General features: G+C 45.5%; 1 protein-coding gene across 5 annotated transcripts in view; it reads right to left on the bottom strand.

Moving 5' to 3' along the window:
* Positions 1-10658: 10658 nt before the first annotated feature.
* The window catches only part of grin1b (glutamate receptor, ionotropic, N-methyl D-aspartate 1b), a 37102-nt gene continuing 20148 nt past the window's right edge, over positions 10659-27612 (bottom strand). For 2 of the 5 annotated variants that reach the window (XM_084025456.1, XM_084025458.1), the window contains 12 exons: positions 27152-27238; positions 26541-26676; positions 26202-26329; positions 24328-24492; positions 24003-24121; positions 23767-23879; positions 23523-23671; positions 23147-23304; positions 22888-23049; positions 21208-21317; positions 20980-21125; positions 17317-17439 (listed from right to left, as the gene is read on the bottom strand). In XM_084025456.1, coding sequence (XP_083881582.1) covers positions 17332-17439; positions 20980-21125; positions 21208-21317; positions 22888-23049; positions 23147-23304; positions 23523-23671; positions 23767-23879; positions 24003-24121; positions 24328-24492; positions 26202-26329; positions 26541-26676; positions 27152-27238 — 1581 coding nt within the window. In that variant the 3' untranslated portion in view covers positions 17317-17331. Of the gene's footprint in view, positions 13023-17316; positions 17440-20979; positions 21126-21207; positions 21318-22887; positions 23050-23146; positions 23305-23522; positions 23672-23766; positions 23880-24002; positions 24122-24327; positions 24493-26201; positions 26330-26540; positions 26677-27151; positions 27239-27612 lie in introns of those variants that run through there. The other 3 variants (XM_084025460.1, XM_084025457.1, XM_084025459.1) reach the window with 3 other exon arrangements.

The raw sequence follows: 27612 nt of genomic DNA, 5'->3' as shown, positions 1-27612 counted from the left end.
AGTTGTAGCAATAGTATTAGTAGTAGGAGTAGTAATAGTAGTAGTAGTGGTGGTAGTAGAAGTAGTTGTAGCAATAGTAGTAGTAATATCAATAGTGGTAGTAGTATAAGTAGTAGTAGGAGTGGGAATCACCAAATAAGAGGTACATGTTTAGTTTAAGTTTTACTTTTCAAGGTTAAAGGTCGAAGAGAATAAAAACTACTTTAATCAGGCCTACAGACATATGTTAGCTTTTATTTTGAAGGCGCAGCGGTCTCGTTTCCGGTCTCGTTCGGGCTCAGACGGTAGCGCGCGGCTGTCTGTTTGATGAGCTCCCTTCTGCTTCAGCTGTGCGCTTGCGCTCCCCTCCCCCCATGACCCCCCCCCCCCCCCCCCCCCCTCCCTGCGAGACAGCTGTTAAACTCGTCATCAGGTTTTGAATGTCTGGAAAGGTTCCCAGGGTCCTCCAGGAGGTTTCAGGCCCCTGTCAAGGAGGTGGAGGAGTGAGCCGGTCCTCCTTGTCCTCCTGCTCCCCAAACATATTAAAGACTTCCCCAAGGACATTCTCCAGGAATCTAGGAGTCCTTGAGTGGTCTTTGAATCTCTTTAACGGAGTCTGTAGGTGTTTTCAGATGCTTTACTTTCAAGGGTAGTCTTGAAAATCTTCCAGGCATCAGGAGGTCTGGTCGACCCGCTGGAAGGTTTCCTGGGTCCTGTTGTGGTTTCTCCTGGTCCACGAGGCCTTCCAGGGCTTCGGTGGTTGGATGAGCTGCTGGTTTCGGAGCTAAGTCACGTCTACGGCCGACTGTTAGCATTCAGAGCTACGGCCTGGAAATACTGCGGACCTAGCGGGACCAGGATCCGAACTACGTCTAAGTAGCTAACACTGGACACCGTGGTCATGTGACTATCAAGCTGGAAAGTGTGCTCACCAGGAAGAGAGATGATGTGGCTCTGGAGACGGATGTCTAGCTAGTTAGCAGTAAGCTATGTAGCTAGTTACCTAGTACGCTAGTTATTTAGTAAGCTAGTTAACTATGTAGCTAGTTATCTAGTGAGTTATGTAACTAGTTATCTAGTACGATAGTTATCTAGTAAGCTATGTAACTGGTTATCTAGTAAGCTAGTTAACTATGTAGCTAGTAAGCTATGTAACTAGTTATCTTGTACGCTAGTTATCTAGTATCCAGTTAACTATGTAGCTAGTTATCTAGTACGCTATGTAACTAGTTATCTAGTATCCAGTTAACTATGTAGCTAGTTACCTAGTACGCTAGTTATTTAGTAAGCTAGTTAACTATGTAGCTAGTTATCTAGTGAGTTATGTAACTAGTTATCTAGTACGATAGTTATCTAGTAAGCTATGTAACTGGTTATCTAGTAAGCTAGTTAACTATGTAGCTAGTAAGCTATGTAACTAGTTATCTTGTACGCTAGTTATCTAGTATCCAGTTAACTATGTAGCTAGTTATCTAGTACGCTATGTAACTAGTTATCTAGTATCCAGTTAACTATGTAGCTAGTTATCTAGTAAGCTATGTAACTAGTTATCTTGTACGCTAGTTATCTAGTAAGCTAGTTAACTATGTAGCTAGTATCTAGTAAGCTATGTAACTAGTTATCTTGTACGCTAGTTATCTAGTATCCAGTTAACTATGTAGCTAGTTATCTAGTATGTAACTTATCTAGTACGCTAGTTATCTAGTATCCAGTTAACTATGTAGCTAGTTATCTAGTACGCTATGTAACTAGTTATCTAGTACGCTAGTTATCTAGTATCCAGTTAACTATGTAGCTAGTTATCTAGTAAGCTAGTTAACTATGTAGCTAGTATCTAGTAAGCTATGTAACTAGTTATCTTGTACGCTAGTTATCTAGTATCCAGTTAACTATGTAGCTAGTTATCTAGTACGCTATGTAACTAGTTATCTAGTATCCAGTTAACTATGTAGCTAGTTATCTAGTAAGTCTAGTTAGTTATGTAGCTAGTTCAGGGCGTGTCAGCCGGAGCCCCTGCTGTTCAGCCCGTGTAACCTCGTGTATGAGATCTGCTGTCAGGTTCCACAGAGGAAGCTGGAGGTGAACCAGCTGACAGGAATAGTAATGGAGGGGCGGTGTTGCGCTCCAGGCTGCTCACCCAGCTATGTGGTGATCAGCGCTGTACTTTACCCTGAAGCAGGAAACGACCAGCTGACAGGCAGTGGACCGGAGTGTATTTGTAACTGTAATAACTGTGGAAACAGATTAATTCATCATTTTATTCAGTCAACGCAGACAAACATGAACATTAAAGTTCCCAACAAATGTAATATTTAGAAGAAAGTTCTATATATTATTTATATAAATATATGTAGTATTTCAAATCTTAACTAATTTCTTTGATTAAACTTTTCTTTTCATTGTTTTTATTTAGTGTATTGTCTTAAACATAAAAACTCTTATTTCTAGTGTTAATAAATTAAATAATTTACTGGAGCAAATGAAGTCCCAGTGGGCAACATTTTTTTGATCATATTCACTGAAGCCGACACTATGCTCCGATAGAACAACATAAATCATCCGGGTTTAGGAAAAAAAAGCGCGCCTCTACCTGCACGTAGAGGCTGTTGTTTGTTTTGCAAAAAATCTGTGTTCGTGCACACACAGAGCCCATCTTCCCTCGGTCGTACCACTATCACAGGGGGGAGGTGGAGGGAAGTAGCAACAAGCTTCCAATTCCTCGTTAAAAACTGAAACGAGGAGGTCCAAAACCACCAAGGAAAAGAAAACACCGGTGGAAAATAAGGGCAAAAAGAAAGATTGCGACGCCGCCCGTGATAAAACCAGAGTCAACATCGGACCCGCGTTTCAAAGGTGGCGTGATCTAAGGGATTTCAAAGGCACGAAGTCGAGGGGAAGGAGCTCGGTGGTCGAGCGGAAGGAGCTCGGTGGTTGTGGGGGAGGAGCGTCAAAGTTGTAAACATTCAAAATCTGACAGAGTGCCCTCGATCCGCCGGACTTGCCGACTGGGACTTTAATAAAACTTCTCTAACGTATGATTAGATAAAAGATAAAAGCTTAATGATTAAAGGAGCAACGCTTAAAATGAGCTTATAAACTGGGAAACAATCAACAGGTCCTCTCTGGTCGCCAATCAGACTGTAACAGGAAGTGACCCAGACGTGAGCTTGAAGCTGTCATCGCCACACTGACCGCTTATTGGCTCAGAGGTTGTTTCTAGAAAAATACTGTAAAATCTGACAAAAACCTGTTTGGTGGTGGATGCTGCAGGATGGAACCAGTTCAAACTGGAACCAGCTTAGACTGGTTTGAGGAGGCGGGGTGGAGCCCCCATCACCACAGGGTGACGACCCCCCCTCCCCCCTCCTCCCCCGGGGAGCAGACGTGGGACACGAACAGACAGTGGTAGTTCCACAGCAGCAGCAGCAGCATCAGCAGCAGACTGCAGAGCAGAAGGACGACCAGCAGGGGGAGACGGCGAGACAGCGGGGGGGAGGCCGGGACACCACGGCTGAAGGGGACAGGAAGGGGAGGGGGGGAGGAGGAGGAGCAGCGGTGGAGGCACAAACACAAACGTTTGAGTCCATATGAGTCCGACTCAGATCTGGTCTGAGATGAAGACATGGTCCTGGGGATCCTGGCGGTCCTCGGAGGGTTGTTGTTCAGGTGAAAGTCAGCTGGTCTCTGTGGATTAAAGCAGACACATAATAGAAAACTAAAACAACGTTAAAACAACTAACTACACTGAAACCAAATTAATTCAAATGTAATAAAATAAAGTAAAATATAATATAGCATAATACAGTAAAACACAAGGGAGAGTATAATAGAATGGAATCAACACATTCAAATAAGGTAAAGAAAAATAAAAAAAGGAAAATAAAATCATGAACATCAGTCAGAGGAAATATGCCGATCCTATGCGGCAGTAAAAGTACTTCTACCACAAATGTACTTACACTACACAGTAAAAGTACTTCTACCACACAGTAAATGTACTTACAGTACACGGTAAACTTCCACACGTACTTCTTCCACACTTCTAAATGTCCTTACACTATACAGTAAAAGTATGTCTTCCAGACAGTAAAAGTACTTCTACTACACAGTAAAAGTACTTCTACCTTAGTAAAAGTACGATGATATAAACTGCTAAACTGTTATCATGTATTACGTCATTAGATGATCGCCTGGGTCTTGGTGAATGTTAGTTGGACTGCTTCATTATCAGCCCTAAAAATACTATGTGGTTACCATGGCAACGGGTCGAAGGGCCTCGCGGCACCGTGACGACGTCTCATTAATTAACGGTTGAACCAGAACATGGAGCCGTTTCAATACGCCACACAGGCTGACAGGACCGGTAGGTAGTCCAGGGTCGGAGACAAGGACGTGGACTGGTCTATCTGCCCCCCCCCCCCCCACTACCCCAATTTCCGCTGCATGCGTCTCCGCTGCGTCTCCGCCACGCCAGCGGAGCAGATACGTTTCACTTTAGTCTATGGGTGAATCCCCACCAGGTCCGCTGCGCTGCGTGTCCGCTGCGTCTCGGCAGTCCGCTGCTCTCCGCAACAAATACGCAGGACTTCTATTTCTGGCGGATGCCGGACCACGGCGCAGCAAGTCAGCACAGAGCAAATATAGCGAAACAGGAAGTTCGGTACATACTCAACAATAAAACATCCGGTTACTTCAAAATAAAACACTTACACACGACGGATCATATTTCAGTTAACTACGTCACAAAAACGTCAGAATGGGCGGGGCCAGGTACGGCGTCAACAGGTCAGAGGTTTTCAGAGTTCTTTAACTGCAGTCTCGCGCGATTACGTATTATCGCGACGTCACAGTCGTTCTGCCGGACTGCGCCGTGGCGGACTCAAACGCATCCTGTGGGGATTGGCGGACGGCGGACCGAAGCCGGATCGGAGACGCACCGCAGCGGAGACGCATGCAGTGGAAATTGGGCGATTTCCCGGGACCGTGACGCTGTCGCCGCCGCTAGCAGCAGCAGCAGCAGCTAGCCGAGGACGCTAACTACACGCTAGCTTCACATGTCGAAGCCGCGCTGTGCATTGTGGGTGAGCCCGTGTTGGCGAGCCGAGCGCCGGGACAACACCGTGTGGTGGAGAGTTTACCGACGCGTCCGCTTCGGCGGCTTCGTCTCCTCCCGGTGACTTCCGGCTGGCGGTCCACACACCGGAAGTTAGACGCTCCGCGCGTCAGAGCCACAGCGACACCCAGCGGCGGGAGGACGTCATCACACAGCGACAGAGCTCAGCCACTTTTATTCTCTAGTAAACAAACCTGACCAGAGACCTTTAGAGACCAGAGACCTAGAGACCTGTAGAGACCAGGGACCTGTAGACCAGAGACCTGTAGAGACCAGAGACATGTAGAGACCAGAGACCTGTAGAGACCAGAGACCTATAGAAACCAGAGACCTAGAGACCTGCAGGGACCAGAGACCTGTAGACCAGAGACCTGTAGAGACCAGAGACATGTAGAGACCAGAGACCTGTAGAGACTAGAGACCTGTAGAGACCTGTGGAGAAAAATGTAAATACATAAGCTAATCACACATGTTTTAAATTACTACACATAGACTCAGATGTTCAGGCTAGTGGAAAATACTGTGAGGGTTAGAAACTGTGTCAGGGCATTCCATCTGTACGCCATACGTTGAAAACAGGAAACACAAGAGAGGATCACATCTGGGTCACACACACACACATGACAAGCTCATGATATACATCCCAACAACACACAATGAACGGACACATTGTGTAGCTGCACCCGGAAGGAGCACATGACAAGCTCATGATATACACCCGACAACACACAATGAACGGACACATTGTGTAGCCGCACCAGGAAGGAGCACATGACAAGCACATGATATGCATCTCGACAACATACACACACAATACATAGATGACAGCACCCGGAGGGATGGACCGTATGAGCCAGTGTGGGTGGAGATACCCAGCGCTCCAACCAGGCCGCGGCATGCTAAAATTACGCTCCGCCTGCATCTATAGAATGAGCCAATCAGACTCATGCGGAGTCTCTTGAAATACGCTGCGCACTCTGTTGTAAAGCGCCTTTTGAGTAAATTCAACCCTATGTTGAGTTCACTTTTAGGTCCGTGCACGTTTAACTGCCGGAATATGTTTTCCTGATATTTGTGCTAATAAAGCGCTGTTATTGATACAACCCATAGACTCTCCTCCTATATTCAAGCTTACTATTTTTTTCACAACAGACCCGTAGAGACCAGAGACCCGTAGAGACCAGAGAACTGTAGAGACCAGAGGACCTGTAGAGACCAGAGACCTGTAGAGACCATGTTTTATATTTGAAACACATTAAAATGTTTATTGTGGACAAAAGAGAGAACACTGCAGTAAATATTCATTTATTCCTGAAACGTGTCATTTTCTGTTACAACCTTCACATCTGCAGTTACACTCAACATTTATTAATATTCATCACCGCGGCGTCTTCAGGAGACACGGGACCACTGGGACCACGGGACCACCTTACTGGTCTGTGCTCCTCCCAGTCCAACTGTTCACGTTAACAAGAAACTAACGGCACTAACACGGGTCATGTCGCTGCCTGAAGAGGTCAAAGGTCGACTGTGTTTCACAGAGAGGAGGGAAACTTCTACAGTTTCAGTGTTTATGACACAGTTGATACATCACGTCACTTCCTCTTTCACAGGAAACACTTGATTATACTTTAATACACACAGTAGTGAGACGATCTTCATCACCATTATCACCATCATTATCATCACCATCTTCATCGTCATCACCATTACCACCATCACCATGGTCATCATCATCATCACCATCATCATCATCAGGAGAAAACTCACTCATTCAGTGTTTAACATCAAATCATTACAAAATTAAAAATAGCAATGACATCACAGCATGACATCATAATATAAACATCAGGGTGAGCTGCACAAACACGCAGGTTTATTCAGGTTTCAAGTTTCTTTCAATGAAATCTTTAATCAACTTAAATAAACAACCAGCTGATGACATGAAGAGATCAATAACCCGAACGTGATCGTGTTTCTACGTAGTTATTGATCAACGACGGGAGGGAACGGTCCATGGAGAACTGAGGGGTATTCCATCAAACTCGCTAAGCGCAAAGCCGGGCTAATTTCGATAAGCCTCGCTACCTTTAGCGAGAGTTGCGTTCCATCAACGTGACTTGAGGGACTCTCCGCTAAGTAACCATGGGAATTTATCCGACCAAACTAGCCTGCTCCGGGGCAGGCTAACCATCAGGCTTACTTTAGCGGGGGTTTCAGAGAAGTCCGTCTGTCGGAAACAACTGGACCAGCAGAAGGTTCCGCCAAGCCGAGTCCTCGTGATTTCATCACGTCAAAGACCAAAAATGACCAAAATTACATATATGAAGTACAAACAGACTATATTTTCATCAAAAATACATGCTTGCAATTAAAAAAATATGAATAAATCGTTTATTTTGTTTAAAACCAACTGGCCATATAGTTATCTAAAGCCCCCAGTTGGGTGAGTGCTGATGCTCCTGACCCCGGATGTGGGCATCGCAGGTTCACATCCCGGCGAAGACATCTCATGTGTGTTTTCTTTATGTTTTTTTGCCTGTATAATTGTCTTTAGATCAGAGAATTAGACCAACATTTTACCTTAACTATGATAAATATGTCATACAATTTCCCCAGAACCCAAATATAACTTGCAAAAACATGATAGGCATAAAGATGTTATTATTAATAGCATGTTTTAGATCCCAATGACAAAGACATTGCTGCATGCAATTTACAGCCTCATACATTCCTTTCAGGTGAGTTCATTAATAGGTTCATTGAATGTGTTCATTAAATAGTTGAGATAAATGAGTTGGTCAATGTAGATGCATTTACTAGGCCTATCTAAAAAAGAGAGAGAGAGAGAGAGAGAGAGAGAGAGAGAGAGAGAGAGAGAGAGAGAGAGAGTTCCAGCCAAAGAAAGAAGTTTCTCAAACTTCCATAGTCAGGAATTGAACCGTGGCCGGCCGCATGTAAAGCCGGCACGTTACCTCTACACTATCCTCACATTAGAGAAGTTGTAGTCAGTGTTTTATTAGAACATGTTACTCTTAACGGTACTTCCGTATTAAATCGCTCGGTAATTCTTGCCTAAGCAGCCTCGTGATTTTTATTTATCACTACAGTATTCCCTTTATTGGTTATGATGGGTTTGTACTCCTCATACAGTTCCATTAATATGATTCGACATTCACGGTTCTGGGCTGGCTTCATATCCCGTGAACGTGCGTAACACAAGACAACGTTAGCCTGGCTTGAATAAGCCTCAACAAGGCGCGGCTGAAATGCGTTAATGGAACGGGTTTAGCCGCAAGTGGAAGTTGGCGTTAGTTCTAACCAGGCTTAACCAGGTAAGCGCCGCTTTAATTAGCGAGTTTGGTGGAATACCCCTCTGTTCTGTTGGAGCAAAGCAGCATCACGAGTGTGATGATGCCTTATATACGACTTATTCATGTTCCAGGGTGGACCTCGGTAAGCGTAACGTTCAGGTGCAGCTCACCTTGAACACAACGTCAGTGTGAATGTGTGAAACGAGCCGACTTCCGAGAACAACGAGGCGTTCAGAGTCAACGGGAAATATCAGAGCTGCTCTCAACCACAAATCAATGTGATCAATCATTTATCAGCTCCAATAAACCGCAAGAACAGGAACCTGAACACATCACAGTTGTTTCCTGTTCATTTCCTTTCACATTAAAACTTGAAGAAAAGTTTAAAATTTAATTTTAAAATAAAAGTCATTGGGTGTTTTATCCATCACTGATACATGAAATGAAGTGTTTCTGTTGCCGCTCTTATTGTGAAGCCCACAGGAAAAGTCTAAACTTCATCCAGACTTTCATATTAAAACTAAACAAAAAAAACTGAAGATTATTTTGGTTAAATTGTAATTTCAAAATAAAAGTAATATTTAATGTATTCTTTATTTCTCAATGACTGATGCTATGATTAGCTAGTAGCTATTTGAGCATTCATCTTGAATTCTTCAATGTCCCTCGGATCAATAAAGTATTGATCGATCGATCTAATCACGTTGAGCAGTTTTTTTTCCAACAGACACTTTTGGGATATTTATGATAACGAAGCTCCGAGGGTCGTCTATGGGACTCAGTAGGTACTTGGACTCGGTTGGGACTTGGACTCGGTTGGGACTTGGAATTGGTTGGGACTTGGACTCGGTTGGGACTTGGAATTGGTTGGGACTTGGACTCGGTTGGGACTTGGAATTGGTTGGGACTTGGACTCGGTTGGGACTCAGTTGGGACTTGGACACAGTTGGGACTTGGACTCGGTTGGGACTCAGTTGGGACTTGGACACAGTTGGGACTTGGACTCGGTTGGGACTTGATTGGGATTTGGACACGTTTGGGACTCTGTTGGGACTTGGTCTCAGATGGGACTTGGAATCGGTTGGGACTCGGTTGGGACTTGGACTCGGTTGGGACTTGGACTCGGCTGGGACTTGGAATCGGTTGGGACTTGGAATTGGTTGGGACTTGGACTCGGTTGGGACTTGGAATTGGTTGGGACTTGGACTCGGTTGGGACTCAGTTGGGACTTGGACACGGTTGGGACTTGGACTCGGTTGGGACTTGATTGGGATTTGGACCCGGTTGGGACTCGGTTGGGACTTGGTCTCAGATGGGACTTGGAATCGGTTGGGACTCGGTTGGGACTTGGACTCGGTTGGGACTTGGACTCGGCTGGGACTTGGAATCGGTTGGGACTCGGTTGGGACTTGGACTCCGCTGAGACTTGGACTCGGTTGGGACTTGGTTGGGACTTGGAATCAGTTGGGACTCGGTTGGGACTCGGACGCGGCTGGGACTCGGTTGGGAATTGGACTCGGCTGGGACTTGCCATCGGTTGGGACTCGGTTGGGACTTGGACTCGGTTGGGAATCGGTTGGGACTTGGACTCGGCTGGGACATGGAATCGGTTGGGACTCGGTTGGGACTCGGTTGGGAATTGGACTCGGCTGGGACTTGGCATCGGTTGGGACTCGGTTGGGACATGGACTCGATTGGGACTCGGTTGGGACTTGGACTCGGCTGGGACTTGGCATCGGTTGGGACTCGGTTGGGACTTGGACTCGGTTGGGATTTGGACTCGGCTGGGACATGGAATCGGTTGGGACTCGGTTGGGAATTGGACTCGGCTGGGACTTGGCATCGGTTGGGACTCGGTTGGGACTTGGACTCGGTTGGGACTCGGTTGGGACTTGGACTCGGTTGGGACTCGGACTCGGCTGGGACCCGGCTTGGACATGGACTCAGTTGGGAATTGGACTCGGCTGGGACTTGGCATCGGTTGGGACTCGGTTGGGACTTGGACTCGGTTGGGACTCGGTTGGGACTTGGACTCGGTTGGGACTCAGACTCGGCTGGGACCCGGCTTGGATTTGGACTCAGTTGGGACTCGGTTGGTGACTTGGACTCGGTTGGTGACTTGGACAAGGCTGGGACTTGGACTCGGTTGGGACTTTGGACGTGGTTGGGACTTGGACTCGGTTGAGACACTCGGTTGGGACTTGGACTCGTTTGGGACTCGGTTGGGACTTGGACTCGGTTGGGAATTGGACTCGGTTGGGACTTGGACTCGGTTGGGACTCGGTTGGAACTTGGACTCGGTTGGGACTCGGTTGGGACTTGGACTCAGTTGGGACTCGGACTCGGCTGGGACTCGGCTGGGACTCGGACTCGGCTGGGACTCGGTTGGGACTCGGACTCGGTTGGGACTTGGACTCGGTTGGGAATTGGACTCAGTTGGGACTTGGTTGGGACTTGGACTCAGTTGGGACTCGGACTCGGCTGGGACTCGGTTGGGACTTGGACTCGGCTGGGACTCGGTTGGGACTTGGACTCGGTTGGGAACTGAACTCGGTTGGGACTTGGACTCGGTTAGGCTCGGTTGGGAATTGGACTCAGTTGGGACTCGGTTGGAACTTGGACTCGGTTGGGACTTGGACTCGGCTGGGACTCGGTTGGGACTCGGACTCGGTTGGGACTTGGACTCGGCTGGGACTCGGTTGGGACTTGGACTCAGTTGGGAATTGGACTCAGTTGGGACTTGGTTGGGACTTGGACTCAGTTGGGACTCGGACTCGGCTGGGACTCGGTTGGGACTTGGACTCGGTTGGGAACTGAACTCGGTTGGGACTTGGACTCGGTTAGGCTCGGTTGGGAATTGGACTCAGTTGGGACTCGGTTGGAACTTGGACTCGGTTGGGACTCGGTTGGGACTTGGACTCAGTTGGGACTCGGACTCGGCTGGGACTTAGACTCGTTGGCACGTTTCCTTGTTCTCAGTGAGGCTCAGCTGTGTTGAATGTTTCATGCATGTGTGAGGTTTTTACAGAACGAGTATTAATACAGTATTAATATTAACATCAACATATTAACATCATATTAATATTCACATGAATATTAATTTACACTTTAAAGTGACGTGAAAAGCTCGTAACTCGTCCCAGTTGGAGTTAGGAGGTTTTCACGGTTTCTGGTTCCGGTCTGGGTTTCGGGGTCGTGGAGGTAGACAGTCTGACATCATCAGCAGAGACTACATGTCCCATCATGCCCTGGGTTGTCATGGGGATGGTGGGCGGAGCCTCTGAATCAGGGAGTATTTTCTAACTTCTAATCAGAATATTGATCTCTAATATAAAATCAATTCTGTCAAATATAAATTAAATGAGATATGACTGAAAGTAAAATAAATAAATATAAAAAAACACAAATATTTGCACCAATTGTATTTCCTCATCAATGAAATCTGCCATCAATATGTTTCCTGTTCGTTTCAAAATAAAAGTGAATGTAATTATTTAGGTCAATTTGTCTGTTAATTAATTTACCTAAATAATTACACTGAATCCTTTTCTACATCTGATCTTCACTGTAGTTTCCCATGTAATATTACTACTACTACTAATATAAAACGAATAATATTAATAATTACTTGTTGTTTTGTCCTTAAACACCTATCAGACTTTGATATAAACTCATATAAAGTTAAATGTAGTTAAATTAAACTTGTTTTGAAACAAAAGAAATTTGCTGCTTTTGAATATAATAAATAATTTCTTTAAATATTTAAGAAAGTACCAATATATAAATGTGATTTAATTTCTATTCGATAATATCAATAATGTTGTTTATTAATGTGTTGCCCTTTGATCCGTGTCTTTATAGTCTATAAGCAGTGTAAGACTTAATTAACTGTTTATAACACAACAGACAGGAGGACTTTATGACGGTGTCGGAGCTTTCAGCTGCTTCTCATGGACTTCATCAGCAGACCGTTGGAAAGAGAGTGAAGAAGAAATATTGATCATTAATAATCAAATGTCCTCACATCTGCTGAAATCACAGCGTTCTAAACATTTAATAATTCATCTTACACGCATTATAAATTATAAGCAGCCCTGGACACTACGTTTCCCATGAGCCTCACCGGGCTCAGCCATGTAGTACAGAAAGTACTTCCTGTCCCAGAGGCTCGGCCCACCACTGATCAGAGATCAGATCCCCGATCGACCGACGGGTTCCGATCGATCAATACGTTGCTGACCGATCAACAAAAGAGGATTCCCGATCGATCGGCAGGTGTACGAGACGCTGGAGGTCAGGAGCTCGAGGAGGATCCATCAGTGTGACAGGAAACCGTACGACATCAAAAACTTCAAAATAAAACAGGTCCTTCAAAATAAAAGAGCCTCTGGTCATAGGATGCTGAGCGAGGGCAGCATGTGTGTGTTTAATGTGTGTGTGTGTTTAATGTGTGTGTGTGTGTGTTTAATGTGTGTGTGTGTTTAATGTGTGTGTGTGTGTGTGTGTGTGTTTAATGTGTGTGTGTGTAGCTCAGCAGCAGTCTCTCTCTCTCAGACGACGGTGCTGACGGAAGGATCTGATAGGTTGAGCTGGCCAGTGATGTCAGTGGGGTAGGGCTGCAGCGAGAGAGCAGAAACACACACAATTATTCACACCTGGACACACACACACACACACACACACACACACACACATACAGCCGACCTCAGAGACGTCTGATTTGATTTATTGGTTTCTCCTCTTGAAACTGATGATTTATTGATCAAACCATTCATGTAGATATAAACTGTTATTAAAACGAACAAACATCCTCCACTTTCTTTTCTTATTTCATTCAGATTTATTATTCTATTTTCACTGTACTGTGTCTGTGTATATATATATATATATATATATATATATATATATATATATATATATATATATATATATATATATAATAACCATAGCACCCATGAATTTCACTACAACTGTGTCCTCGTGTTGCATAATGAAAATAAATGACCCCTGAATAAAATATGGATCAGACTGATCGATCAGGTGTCTATTACAGTTTTTCTCCATTGGTTTGGCTCTTTTCTTGAAACAGAAATTACATTCTCAAACCAACATGGACAAATCTCCAAACCACTTGGCAATTGTCCACAACAGGATTGCATTTCTCATTCATTAATCAAATTGCAATTGTCTTAGTACATGTCTCAATATCTCATTACATCTTTGCCAATGATTAAGTACAGGTAGCCTACATTTAGCACAATTTCCAAGTGAATAGATCTTGTTGATCTAAACTGATTGTCGATTCTCAGTCTAATGGTTGTTCTCTTCAAAACATGTCAGCATCATTTCATTGTGTAAGTCATCACTTGCACAATAGTCTGATCAATTGTCAAAATGAGTCAAGAACATAATACCATGAATACCATATATGAATCTCTTGGAACGTTTGATAAATTGAGTACAGTCATTCAGGTGAAACTAGAACTTGACTAACGGAGGAGGAGTTTCACTCATCTCGAAACTAGGGCCCTTTGACTTGCAGTGCTTACACAATGCCAAAGGGATGATGCATTTTGAGGGCACTGACTATTTATATGAGAAAGGAATTTAGATTTGACACATGAGTGAACTGTTTTGGGAGAGATATGAGCTTTTGCAGGTGAGCCATGGTGTTGTGCTGAAACATCCAGGTTATTTTGGCAAAAGCACCAAGAGTGTTGAGAACGTCTGGTCTGTTTCAAGAAATGAGCCAAACAAATGGAGAGAAACTGTAATGGAGGTCCATAATGGTCTAGAGGTCAGTCGTGCTTGCAGAGGAGGACGGGGGGAGGGGGGGGGGTGCAGAAGTGGACACATTCAAACCACCGAGAGAGAAACACTCATATAGAGAATACTGAGATGAGCACAGAGACATGAGGCAGATATCAGTGATCAAGCAGACAGTCTGACCAATAAGCAGACAGTCTGATCAATAAGCAGTCTGATCAATAAGCAGACAGTCTGACCAATAAGCAGACAGTCTGATCAATAAGCAGTCTGATCAATAAGCAGACAGTCTGATCAATAAGCAGTCTGATCAATAAGCAGACAGTCTGATCAATAAGCAGTCTGATCAATAAGCAGACTGAGAAGACATCAACAGAGACTCTGTGGAAGTAAAAGAGAGGAAAACAGGAAGCTGTCTGTCCTCCACAGAGGGACGACCTGTTTACGTGCTGAAAGAAGGACATGAAGACGTCCACAGAAACAGAGATATTAGAGATGAGCTCGAGATGACATATTAGAGATGACAGATGAGAGATGACAGTTTGAAATTAGTGGTGACAGATAAGAAGTGATACATTACAGATTAGAGATAGCATATTAGAAATGAGAGATTACAGATTAGAGGTGACAGATTAGAAGTGATACATTACAGATTAGAGATAGCATATTAGAAATGAGAGATTACAGATTAGAGGTGACAGATTAGAGGTGATACATTACAGATTAGAGATAGCATATTAGAAATGAGAGATTACAGATTAGAGGTGACAGATTAGAGGTGATACATTACAGATTAGAGATAGCATATTAGAAATGAGAGATTACAGATTAGCGGTGACAGATTAGAGGTGATACATTACAGATTAGAGATAGCATATTAGGGATGAATGATTACAGATTAGAGGTGACAGATTAGAGGTGACAAATTATAGTTGAGAGATGAGATATTACATATTAGAGGTGACATATTAGAGATTACAGATTATAGAGTGCAGATTAGATATTACAGATTACATATTAGAAATTACAGATTAGAGATTACAGTCAGACATCTTCGTCTTGTTAAAGAGTCGCTGGAAACGAGACGTTAGGCGAGAGAAATGAGTCTCTGCTGGACGACCTGGAGGACGGAGGAAAGATAACCTGAAAGGGATAGAGGAGGACACATGGAGGACAGAAGAAGGAAGACAGACAACAAGACAGACAGGATGAAGACGGACAACAAGACAGACAGGATGAAGACAGACAATAGGACAGACAGGATGAAGATAGACAACAGGACAGACAGGATGAAGACAGACAAGATGAAGACAGACAACAGGACAGACAGGGTGAAGACAGACAACAAGACAGAGAGGATTAAGACCGACAACAAGACAGAGAGGATGAAGACAGACAACAGGACAGACAGGACAAAGACAAACAAGAAAGACAGGACGACAACAAACAAGACAGACAGGACGACAACAACAGGACAGACAGGACAAAGACAAACAAGACAGACAGGACAAAGACAAACAAGACAGACAGGATGAAGACAAACAAGACAGACAGGACGAAGACAGGCAATAGGAAAGAGAGGGGAAGACAACCAGACAGACAACCAGACAGACAGACAACAGGACACAGAGGACACAGACACACAGTCTGTCCTCTTAACGTCTCCTTTGCAAGAGGACGTCTCTGAGTGAAAAACAGCAACTCTGACTTGATCGAACAAAACACTCTCTGTCTGTCTGTCTCTCTGTCTGTCTGTCTCTGCCTGTCTGTCTGTGGGACTGATGAGCTGATAGAGGCAGGAAGATAAAGACAGATGGCAGCAGCAAGGAGATAATGGACAGGAGACAGATGGAGGAGGAGGACAGGAGGACACCAAGAGGACAGGAGGAGGACAGGGGATGGGTGGAGGAAGACGGGAAGAGAACAGGTGGAGGACAACAGGAGGGCAGATGGAGGACAGGAGGACAGTAAGAGTACAGGTGGTGGACAAGAGACAGGTGGAGGAAGACGGGAAGAGAACAGGTGGATGACAGGAGACAGGTGGAGGAGGACAGGTAGAGGACAGCCAGAGGACAGGAGACAGGTGGAGCAGGACAGGAAGAGGACAGGTGGAGGACAGGAGACAAGTGGAGGAGGACGGGTAAAGGACAGGTGGAGGACAGGAGACAGGTGGAGGAGGATGGGTAGAGGACAGGAGACAGGTGGAGGAGGACAAGAAGAGGACAGGTGGAGGACAGGAGACAGGTGGAGGAGGACAAGAAGAGGACAGGTGGAGGACAGGAGACAGGTGGAGGAGGACGGGTAGAGGACAGGTGGAGGAGGACGGGAAGAGGACAGGTGGAGGACAGGAGACAGGTGGAGGAGGACAGGTAGAGGACAGGTGGAGCACAGGAGAAAGGTGGAGGAGGACAGGAAGAGGACAGGTGGCGGAGGACGGGAAGAAGACAGGTGGAGGACAGGAGACAGGTGGAGGAGGACGGGAAGAGGACAGGTGGAGGACAGCAGACACGTAGAGGAGGACGGGAAGAGGACAGGTGGAGGACAGCAGACAGGTGGAGGAGGACAGGTAGAGGACAAGTGGAGGACAGGAGAAAGGTGGAGGAGGACAGGAAGAGGACAGGTGGCAGAGGACGGGAAGAGGACAGGAGACAGGTGGAGGACAGGAGACAGGTGGAGGAGGACAGGAGACAGGTGGAGGAGGACAGGAAGAGGACAGGTGGAGGAGGACGACAGGAGGACAGTTGAAGGACAGGAGACAGGTAGAGGAGGACAGGAAGAGGACAGGTGGAGGAGGACGAGAGGAGGATGAGGACAGGAAGAGGACCGGTGGAGCAGGACAACAGGAGGAGGACGGGGGGAGGACAGGAACAGGACAGGAGACAGGAGATGGACAGGTGGAGGACTGGGGGAGGACAGGAAAAGGACAAGTGGAGGACAGGAGAAAGGAGGACAGGGAGGACAGGAGACAGGAGGAGGACAGGGAGGACAGGAAGAGGACAGGAGGAGGACAGGAGGACAGGTGGAGGTCAGGTGGAGAGGTGGACAGGAGGAGGACATGAGGACAGGTGGACAGGAGGACAGGTGGAGGTCAGGTGGACAGGTGGAGGACAGGTGGACAGGAGGAGGACAGGAGGAAAGGACGAGGACAGGACGAGGTCTTCATCTCCTTACCGTGGCGTCCCCGGAGCTACGGCATTTGAGGTCGGAGGTCGCAGTGATGGACCTAAAAGAGGTTTGGGACTCGGGCTCTGCTCTACTTTTCCTATCCTAAAATAAACACACACATTAACACCTAACAGTACTAATACCTCTGAGTACTGTAGTACTACACTCACACATCACTGCATACTTATACCTCTGTGTACTGCAGTACTATTGGAGTACTAGGGAGGATGAAGTACCATGGAGTATGATGAAGTACAAATGAAAATAATGCAGTGGAATGTGTACTATCAAGGCCTGGGAATGAAACTGGGCTAGTATGTGTCATAGTAATAGCAGCAGTAGTACTAGTACTAGTTGTAGTAGTAGTAGTAGTAGTAGTAGTTGGTGTGTGTGTGTGTGTTTGGTTTGCAGATGAAATTATGTTTCAGTAAAAAGAGCTTCTCTCTGTTTTACTGCTGACCGCCACAAACACAACACACAACAGAGAGTACATCACAGGAAGCCGGGGGGGGGGGAGTCAACATGAATGACATCATAAACAGTTACACATTTAACCTTTCACAGTGGACCGGTCAGACCAGGGCTGGGTATCAAACGATCAATTATTATTATTATTATTATTATTATTATGATTATTATACTACTATTCTATATTTTCCTCGATGTCAACAAATCCCACAGGGAAACACTGACAGTTGTATCAGCTCTGATACTGAACTTGTGTACTTGTACTTAATAAAGCCAGTTAGCGACAACTCAGGATTAATTAAGGTGGACTGACGTTTAAGGTGGACCAGCTGTTCTACATTAAATGACAAGTAAAGTGCCACATATATAACGTTTATTATTAAATAGGCTACACGTGGGACGTGATGACGAGAAGAAAAGTACAGAATACTTCACTTTAACAACAACTCTTATCTCTAAGTATTTTAGAGGTGGAATATTAACTCCCAGCCCTGAAAAACAAATCAATACAGTTTACATCACGGGGAATCACATGACACATAAAAATATCACCATGAACACTGCCCTAGGGTTGAGAAACACTGACAGCAAACATGCAAAATACCGCCTTAAACCACCAAAATACCACCTTAATCCATCAAAATGCCACCTAAATCCACCAAAATCCCACCTTAATCCATCAGAAATCCCACCTTAATTCTTCAAAATCCCACTTTAAACCACCAAAATACCACCTTAATCCATCAAAAATACCACCTTAATCTTTCAAAATTACACCTTATTCCACCAAAATACCACCTTAATCTACCAAAATAACACCTTAACCCTCCAAAATACCATCTCAAACCTCCAAATGCATCCTTAAATTTCTAAAATACCACCTTTATTCTCGAGGGTAAGGGTTAGGGCGATCATAATCAGAGCGTTGCATCTCGTTACCCAGAGAGGTTGGAAGGAGATGACTGTTTCTAAAATGTTGCATTTTGAAGTAAAAACCTGCTGAGCTAACATTAGCACAGTATGTTAGCACGACAAAGCTCCGACACTCTGAGTCTGTTAAAGTGACAAACATCACATGAGGAGTTCAGAAGGGATCAGGAAGACATTTGTCTCTTCTTGACTGATTAGTTTCAGTTTCATTAATATTCTGATTTAAGGTCACATGGGGGACACAGGAAGGGGCGGGGCTTGGCCGCGATGGGCTGGCAGTGATCTTGTTGAGTCTGTTGATCCAACTGAAGACGCTTTGAATCTTCAGCTCTGCAGCTTTGGGTCCAGAGTGCAAATCTTCCTGTTTGAAGTGCTAATGGGCCTCTGCTAGGTGCTAGCCGTTAGCGGCGTTAGTGTTTGAAGTGCTAATCCAGGCGGAGAGGAAGTGAAATGACTATTAATGTGTTCGAAGGCTCAACAACATCTGGTTTCTGCTGCTGTGAACTCAGCTCCTTCCTCAGAGGCGTCTTCTTCACCTTCGACGTGTTCAAAGCTTTCAGCCAGTTGTAAACCAGAAGACCGACTAGCTGGAATGTCCGATGTTCGTCCACTAAAACGTCTTCATCATCTAAAACATCTTCATCATCGTCATCAGACGAGTCGACAACAACGTGACAGACCTTAAACGCGTCCTCTCGTTGGTCCACAGAGAACAAGAAGGTTTTAACGAGGCCGTTCTTTCACAAGGAGACACAAGGTTGTCTGTGTGTTGACGAGGACACCATTTCTCCATGGCAACAGATGACATCACAGTGACATCATGCAGCTGTGTAGTTTCACAGGTCGGGCAACAAGAAGATCTCAGAAAGAGATATGAACTTTTAATATTATAATATAAAGACTGAATACTAACCAAAGTTACATGAACTAGTGTACTTCTACTGTGTCGTACTTCTACTGTGTTGTAATGAGGTCTACTTCTACTGTGGAACTACATTGTACTTGTATACAACCATATTGTACTACATTGTACTTTTACAAGTTGTGCTGATCTGAGAGCAGCAAACAACACAAACACATTAAAGTTTAAACAGAGAAATGAATTCCCGTTTGCTTCTTGTTCAGCAGATCTGAGATCAGAGACTCGTCTGTCTCATGAATATTGATGAGACACATATAGAACATGTATTTATGTTTTATTAATGTTTGTTTATGACTCAGTAGAGAGCCAGACCCCCAGTGTCGGTGTTCATTTATCCTTTCCATTTTGATTGATTGTCTGTTGACTCTTGTTTTTATGTCATTTTATATGTTTATGTGTCAACAGTTTATCCATTCACAACGGTTCAACATGTTTGTTCTGTGGACTTCCACAATAAACAATAAACACGTTTAACGTTTTCAGTGTCTCTTAAATATTAAATGAGTTATGCATCTGTTAATGTCTTGTAGCCTCTCAGTACATTTCATATTTCTTAAGCTGCAACATCTCTTTTTCTTGTGAGTATCATTTTATTCATTAATATTAAGACGCATTGTCTTGATTAGTTGACTGACAGGAAATTAACCTGCAACTATCATAATAGTTAAAGGATTGTTTACACTAAATATTCGCTGATTTCTCAGTTTACGCGACTATAAATGTAATAATAATTATATGAAGACGACACTGTGCTCTCTGTTTCTCAAAAGATGAATCAATAATGTAAACATTGATCAGCTGCTGATCAAGAGATCAACATGTCGACATCTACTCTTGGAGTTTATTAGTCGATGACAAAAAAGATCATTTTCATCTCTTCACTGACTCAAACAACAGAAACTTGAACTCTCTCAGTTCTTTCTCACTGGTCCTCCATCCTTTAACCTTTAACCCCAATCCTTAACCTTTAAGCTCCATCCTTCAACCGCTTAACCTCTAGACCTGGTCTGGTTCAAGTCATCTAAAGCTCCATGGTAACTTTGAACAGAAACAGCAGGTTCATGGCGATAAACTCCCTGAAATGTGATCTTATGATATAAATCACATCATAATAACATTCACATGGACTTCTTGCATCAACAAATACAAATGAACAAGTGAAAATTATCATTTAAAACATTTGTTCCTGCAAAGTTCAATAAAATAATGTCAACAGCAACACAGAAGAAAATAAGAGCATAAAGTAGAGCTGAGAAGGTTAGAATCAGTGTACACAGTGTTGAGTGGAGAAGAGTACAGTAGAAAACAGTCGAGTGTGGTACCTGCAGGTTCTTCCTCCAGACGTTCACAGCAGCAAAGGCCAGCTGCATCTGTTTCCTTCGAGCATCTTTGTGTCGTTTATAAGCAATCTCAATGAAGATGAGGAAGATCCCGGCGACGATGCCCCCGGCAACCAGCATGAACACACCTGAGGAGGACAGCAAGCACCTTAACATCCACCAAGAGCAGCAAGTTTCAGTCTGACACCTGTCTCGTGGTCTGGCTCCTACCTGCCATGTTCTCGAAGGTGAGGGTAGCGGGGGCGTTGCTCCTGGAGTCACACTCCTGGTATCGAACCCACGTCTTGTCCAGATCCTCCATGAAGCCATTCTCATGAGAACTGAGGGGCGAAAACGAAATGTGCTGAGGCATCAATGACCTTATTTATATCAGGAAGACAAGTTGGGTTAAATATGTATGAGGGCAAAAGTCAGGTCGGACCAAGATATCAATTGTGAGGAATCAGCAGGGTATAATATTTTAGGAATCAGCAGGGTATAGGGTATCAGGAATCAGCAGGGTATAATATGTCAGGAATCAGCAGGGTATAGGGTATCAGGAATCAGCAGGGTATCATATGTCAGAAATCAGCAGGGTATAATATGTCAGGAATCAGCAGGGTATAGGGTATCAGGAATCAGCAGGGTATAGGGTATCAGGAATCAGCAGGGTATCATATGTCAGAAATCAGCAGGGTATCATATGTCAGGAATCAGCAGGGTATAATATGTCAGGAATCAGCAGGGTATAATATGTCGGAATCATCAGGGTATAGGGTATAAGAAATCAGCAGGGTATAATATGTCAGGAATCAGTAGGGTATAATATGTTAGGAATCAGCAGGGTAAAAGGTATCGGGAATCAGCAGGGTATAATATGTTAGGAATCAGCAGGGTATAGGGTATCAGAAAACAGCAGGGTATAATATGTTAGGAATCAGTAGGGTATAATATGTCAGGAATCAGCAGGGTATAGATGTGTTAGGAATCAGCATGGTATAATATGTTAGGAATCATCAGGGTATAGGGTATCAGGAATCAGCAGGGTATAATATGTCAGGAATCAGCAGGGTATAATATGTTTGGAAAAAGCAGGGTATACTATGTCAGGAATCAGCAGGGTATAATATGTCAGGAATCAGCAGGGTATAATATGTCAGGAATCAGCAGGGTATAGATATGTTAGGAATCAGCAGGGTATAATATATCAGGAATCAGCAGGGTATAGATATGTTAGGAATCAGCAGGGTATCATATGTTAGGAATCAGCAGGGTATAATATGTCAGGAATCAGCAGGGTATAGGGTATCAGGAATCAGCAGGGTATAATATGTCAGGAATCAGCAGGGTATAATATGTCAGGAATCAGCAGGGTATAATATGTCAGGAATCAGCAGGGTATCATATGTCAGGAATCAGCAGGGTATCATATGTCAGGAATCAGCAGGGTATAATATGTCATGAATCAGCAGGGTATAATATGTCATGAATCAGCAGGGTATAATATGTCAGGAATCAGCAGGGTATCATATGTCAGGAATCAGCAGGGTATAATATGTCATGAATCAGCAGGGTATAATATGTCAGGAATCAGCAGGGTATCATATGTCAGGAATCAGCAGGGTATAATATGTCAGGAATCAGCAGGGTATCATATGTCAGGAATCAGCAGGGTATAATATGTCAGGAATCATCAGGGTATAGGGTATAAGAAATCAGCAGGGTATAATATGTCAGGAATCAGTAGGGTATAATATGTCAGGAATCAGCAGGGTATAATATGTCAGGAATCAGCAGGGTATAATATGTCAGCAATCATCAGGGTATAGGGTATAAGAAATCAGCAGGGTATAATGCTGATTTCCAAATGCTTTAAATCAGGGCTATACAAATGTGCTCGACTGTCTTTACCTGAGAATAGCCAGAGAAACATTCTGTTTCCACGGACTGTCTTTCCTCATTCCAATCCCGAATCCAGAGCGAAAGAAAAGCTCTCCCGTTGTCACCAGATCACACTTCTGTGATGCCTCGAACTCCAACACAGCACTGTCCCAGATGAAGGCATGGAGCTTACTGCAGGAGGAAGGGGGGGGGGGGGGGGGGGGCATTAGAGCCAGACCATTCCACAGTACAGAGAGACAAACACTGATTTTGTGCTTAAAAAGCCTACTTGTCTCTGACGGCCTGGATGGCCTCAGCAGCGCTCTCGTAGTTGTGCTTCTCCATGTGCCGGTACATGGTGCTCAGCTCCACTTGCCTTCTGAAGTAGATATCCACCGAACTTTGCTTCACTGTGGCGTAGATGAACTTGTCTGATGGGTTACGCAGCTAAAAACAACAGTGTACAGCACAGACCAGGGTCAGCATCAGTGGACTATTACATAACTGAGGTTTAAAATGTGTCTGTAAAGCACTTTGGTCCACCCCAAAATAATACTTTCTACTTGAGTTGACTCATTCTGTAACAGACGGTGAAAGTCTTCTTAAGGTGCAGCCAAAAGAAAATCAGATTAAAGATGGTTATATTCTAGAGCAGATGGTCTCACCCTGGGGTCATTGATGCCAGTGATGCGCTCCTCAGGCCGGTCCAACACAAGGAAGGCTGCCAGGTTGGCAGTATAGGATGCTACGATGATCATAGCAAAACCTGCCCACACCATACCCAGAATCCTCGCTGAGAAACTTCTGGGAGCTCCTGGCAGGTACACAGAGAGACAGACAGGTATGAGTGTTATTAGTGGAGCAGGAAGGACTGCAGGACAGGAAGCGAGCGGCCAGAGGAACACCAACCTTCTCCTATCCCAGAGTTCAACAGTACTCCCCATGAAAACCACATGGCAGAGGACAGGGTGAGGGCGTCTTCTTCTTCTTCTTCACTGTTCACTTTAAACCTTCCAAACGGGCTGCAGGGACACACACACACACACACACACACACACACACATATAAAACACTACTAACAACCCACAGTGTGTAGTGTCATGGCTAATGGTTCTCTAGCAATGAGACCCTGAAGCGGCGGTTACCTGAACCGGTCTAATAGGTAAAGCATCACTGCCACCACGTGGACCGACAGACCGACTAACAGCCACAGTGTGCTCTGGAACGGCTGCATGAACGAGTCCAGAGTGCTGCGGGGGATTTCCTAACAACACAAACACACCGATCAGAAACCAAAATGCTGTTTAAGGTTCCGCTCGCTCTGGTCAGCGGGCGGAGCTTCATCATCTTACAGGTAGACAGGAAGTAACCCTGTCGGGTTGTGTTTGATGGAAAGTAACCAACTGTAGCTTTTAAGAAGGTTCTCACACTTCCCACCAATGAGAGGAGAGTATACAGAGATCAGCTGACCTTCTTGACAAGGATGGTGAGTCCCTGGTATTTGAAGGGTTTGGAGAACTCGATGTACTGAGCGCGCTCGTTGTTGATGGTCAGAGGAGCCACAATCATGTCGGCCAGACCTCCCAGTAACTCCCCCATCATCCCATTCCACTCCTTCTTGTTACTGTTGTTCACCTGCAGGAGGAGGAAGGGATAGAGGAGGAGGAGGAGGAGAGGGAGGAGGAGGGGGAGGAGGTAGAGGAGGAGGAGATAGAGGAGGAGGAAGAGAGGGAGGAGGAGGAGGGGGGAGGAGGACATCAGTGAGTGGGCGTCATGTCTCTTGTCCTCAACAAGGTCAGACTGAGGGACAGAGTCTCCATGGAAACTAGCCTCAGTGATGCTGCAGTAACCAAGAGACAAAGGGCCCTAGTTTCGTAGACCAGGCGCAGTCAGCTTTCAGCGCACCTGCGCCGCGCCGACGGGGTGTGTCCGCCTGGACTTTGCAAGTTTCGTGCACCGCGCAGTCTCGCGCAGGCACACCTCCCGTCTCGCCCACCGGCGCAAGTGGGAAAGAGGGAGGAGAAGAAGGCGTGAGTGGGAGACGAGGAGGAGACGAGGCGTGGACTGGGATTAATACAGCCGATTCAGATCTTCACCAATCAAATGAGCTCCTCTCCTCTCCTTTAATGCGTTAGGGGAGGTTCAGTGCAAGTTCCGTCATTTGACAACCCGATGACAGAAGCAGCGCCGCCGCTCCCACCACGCGCATCACGCGCTGTGCGTGCGTATCATAATAATAACAATGCCGATATTATAAAAAACAGGAGAGAGAGAGGGAGATGTTTTGGTCCGAGAGGCTGAGTTTCCGTTACGCGTGCCATCCGCCTTTGATCTGACGTCAGATGTGACGGGACAATCTATATAGATATAAATTCACGTGTTGATTCAATTAGTTGCATTAAATAGTGTTTGTTGTGATTATTTATTGCATTTAAATGTGCCTGGAACTGTGGAAACCTGCCTGTGAGGTCTCGGTGACGTGTGCGCACTGCGCGCCGTCAGCCAAACTTCCGATCCGCCAGCTGTGATTCGCATTGAATGAATGGACTTTATTTACGCCTTGCGCCGAAAGTAGACCAGGTTGGAGCTGGCGAGCTTTCAGCGCAGTCTCGGCGAGGCTTTTTGCCACGAAACTTCCGCTACGCCAAGCTGAATCTGTGACGCCTCCCCCTGCTGCGCCGCCACACCCATCTTGGCGCAGGCGATCCACCAAACTGCCAAACTGATGGTGCGCAAGGCTGCGCGGGTCGAAACTTGCATTGCGCCGGCTCCGCCACCCTGCGCCACCCTGCGCTGCACCACGAAACTAGGGCCCATAGAGTACCAGTAGTACATCTGTAGTACCAGTAGTACATCTGATAGTACCAGCAGTACATCTGTAGTACCAGTAGTACATCTGATAATAACAGTAGTACATCTGTAGTACCAGTAATACATCTGTAAGTACCAGTATAACATCTGTAAGTACCAGTAGTACATCTGTAGTACCAGTAGTACATCTGTAAGTACCAGTAAATGGTAAATGGCCTCATTTATATAGTGCTTTGGTCCAAAGACCTTTACTGGAATGACTGACATTCACCCATTCACTCACCCATTCATTCACACATTCACACACCGACGGTGGAGTCAACCACGCAGGACGACAGCCAGCTCGTCAGGAGCAATAAGGGTGAGGTGTCTTGCTCAGGGACACCAGGCACTCAGCTAGGAGGAGCCAGGGATCGAACCGGCAATCTTGCGGTTGCCAGCCAACCCCCTCTACATCCTGAGCTAAACCAGTAGTACATCTGTGGTACCAGTAGTACATCTGATAGTAACAGTAGTACATCTGATATACTTACGCGCTCCTGTGTGCCAAATTTCCCATCAGCCACCAGGTGAACCTCGTAGGTGAAGTTCATGCTCATGGCCAGCTTGATGAGCAGGTCGATGCAGAAACCATAGCAACATTGAGGGACGGTGGGCTGACCTGGAGTCACACACACACACACACACACACACACACACACACACAGAAATATTGTACATTATGTTAAGAATCATAAATATTTTAATATTTGTCATTTGGAGTTAAATCCTAAATAGGGTCATTTCTATAGAAATGCATTGGTGACTGTTGAGACTGATCTGGCTGGTCGTCTCCTGGTGAGAACCAGGAGAACCTTTGGAGGTGTGTGTACCTGGTATGGTCCCGTTGGGTCCAGTACAGATCACCTTCTTGATCAGGACCCCGTTGACGGTGTACTCCTCCTTACAGGTCCCGTCGGCCTTCGTCGGCTTCACATAGACAAACGGCTCCTGATGGATCGTCACGATCTGGACACATGCCGACTCATCGGTCACACTGAATCATAGACCCCCCACCTGAATCATAGACCAGCCACCTGAATCATAGACCCCCCACCTGAATCATAGACCAGCCACCTGAATCATAGACCCCCCACCTGAATCATAGACCAGCCACCTGAATCATAGACACCCCACCTGAATCATAGACCCCCCACCTGAATCATAGACCAGCCACCTGAATCATAGACCCCCCCAATCTGAATCATAGACCCCCCCACCTGAATCATAGACCAGCCACCTGAATCATAGACCCCCCACCTGAATCATAGACCCCCCATCTGAATCATAGATCCCCCACCTGAATCATAGACCCCCCGCCTGAATCATAGACCCCCCACTTGAATCATAGACCAGCCACCTGAATCATAGACCCCCCCCACCTGAATCATAGCCCCCCACCCCCCAAATCATTGACCCCCCCCCCCAGTAGGACCAGCAGTACCTTCAGTTTAGTGGACATCTGGTAGCCGACTGGTTTCTCCGTCTCGCCTCCAGGCCAGATGATCTTCCTCTGAGGGTTCATCACGACCTGAACACACACAGGTTGTTGTTTCACTGTGACATCACTGTGACCTCACTGTGTCACACTGTCTCAATGACACAGGAGGGGAACACCCACAGGTGTAGAACCAGGTCTAGAACCAGGCCAGGTGTATAATGAGGTGTTGAACCAGGTGTAGAGCCTGGTCTAGAACCAGGTGTATAATGAGGTGTAGAACCAGGTGTATAATGAGGTGTAGAACCAGGTGTTGAACCCGGTGTAGAACCCATCTTGAACCAGGTCTAGAACCAGGTGTAGAACCAAATGTTAAACCAGGTCTAGAACCAGGCCAGGTGTAGAACCAGGTGTAAAATCAGATGTTCAACCAGGTGTATAATAAGGTGTAGAACCAGGTGTAGAAC

Source organism: Eutrigla gurnardus (genome assembly GCF_963514095.1).
Source record: "Eutrigla gurnardus genome assembly, chromosome: 13".
In the NCBI taxonomy this organism is placed as follows: domain Eukaryota; kingdom Metazoa; phylum Chordata; class Actinopteri; order Perciformes; family Triglidae; genus Eutrigla; species Eutrigla gurnardus.
This window is presented reverse-complemented; position numbering and strand designations above follow the sequence as displayed.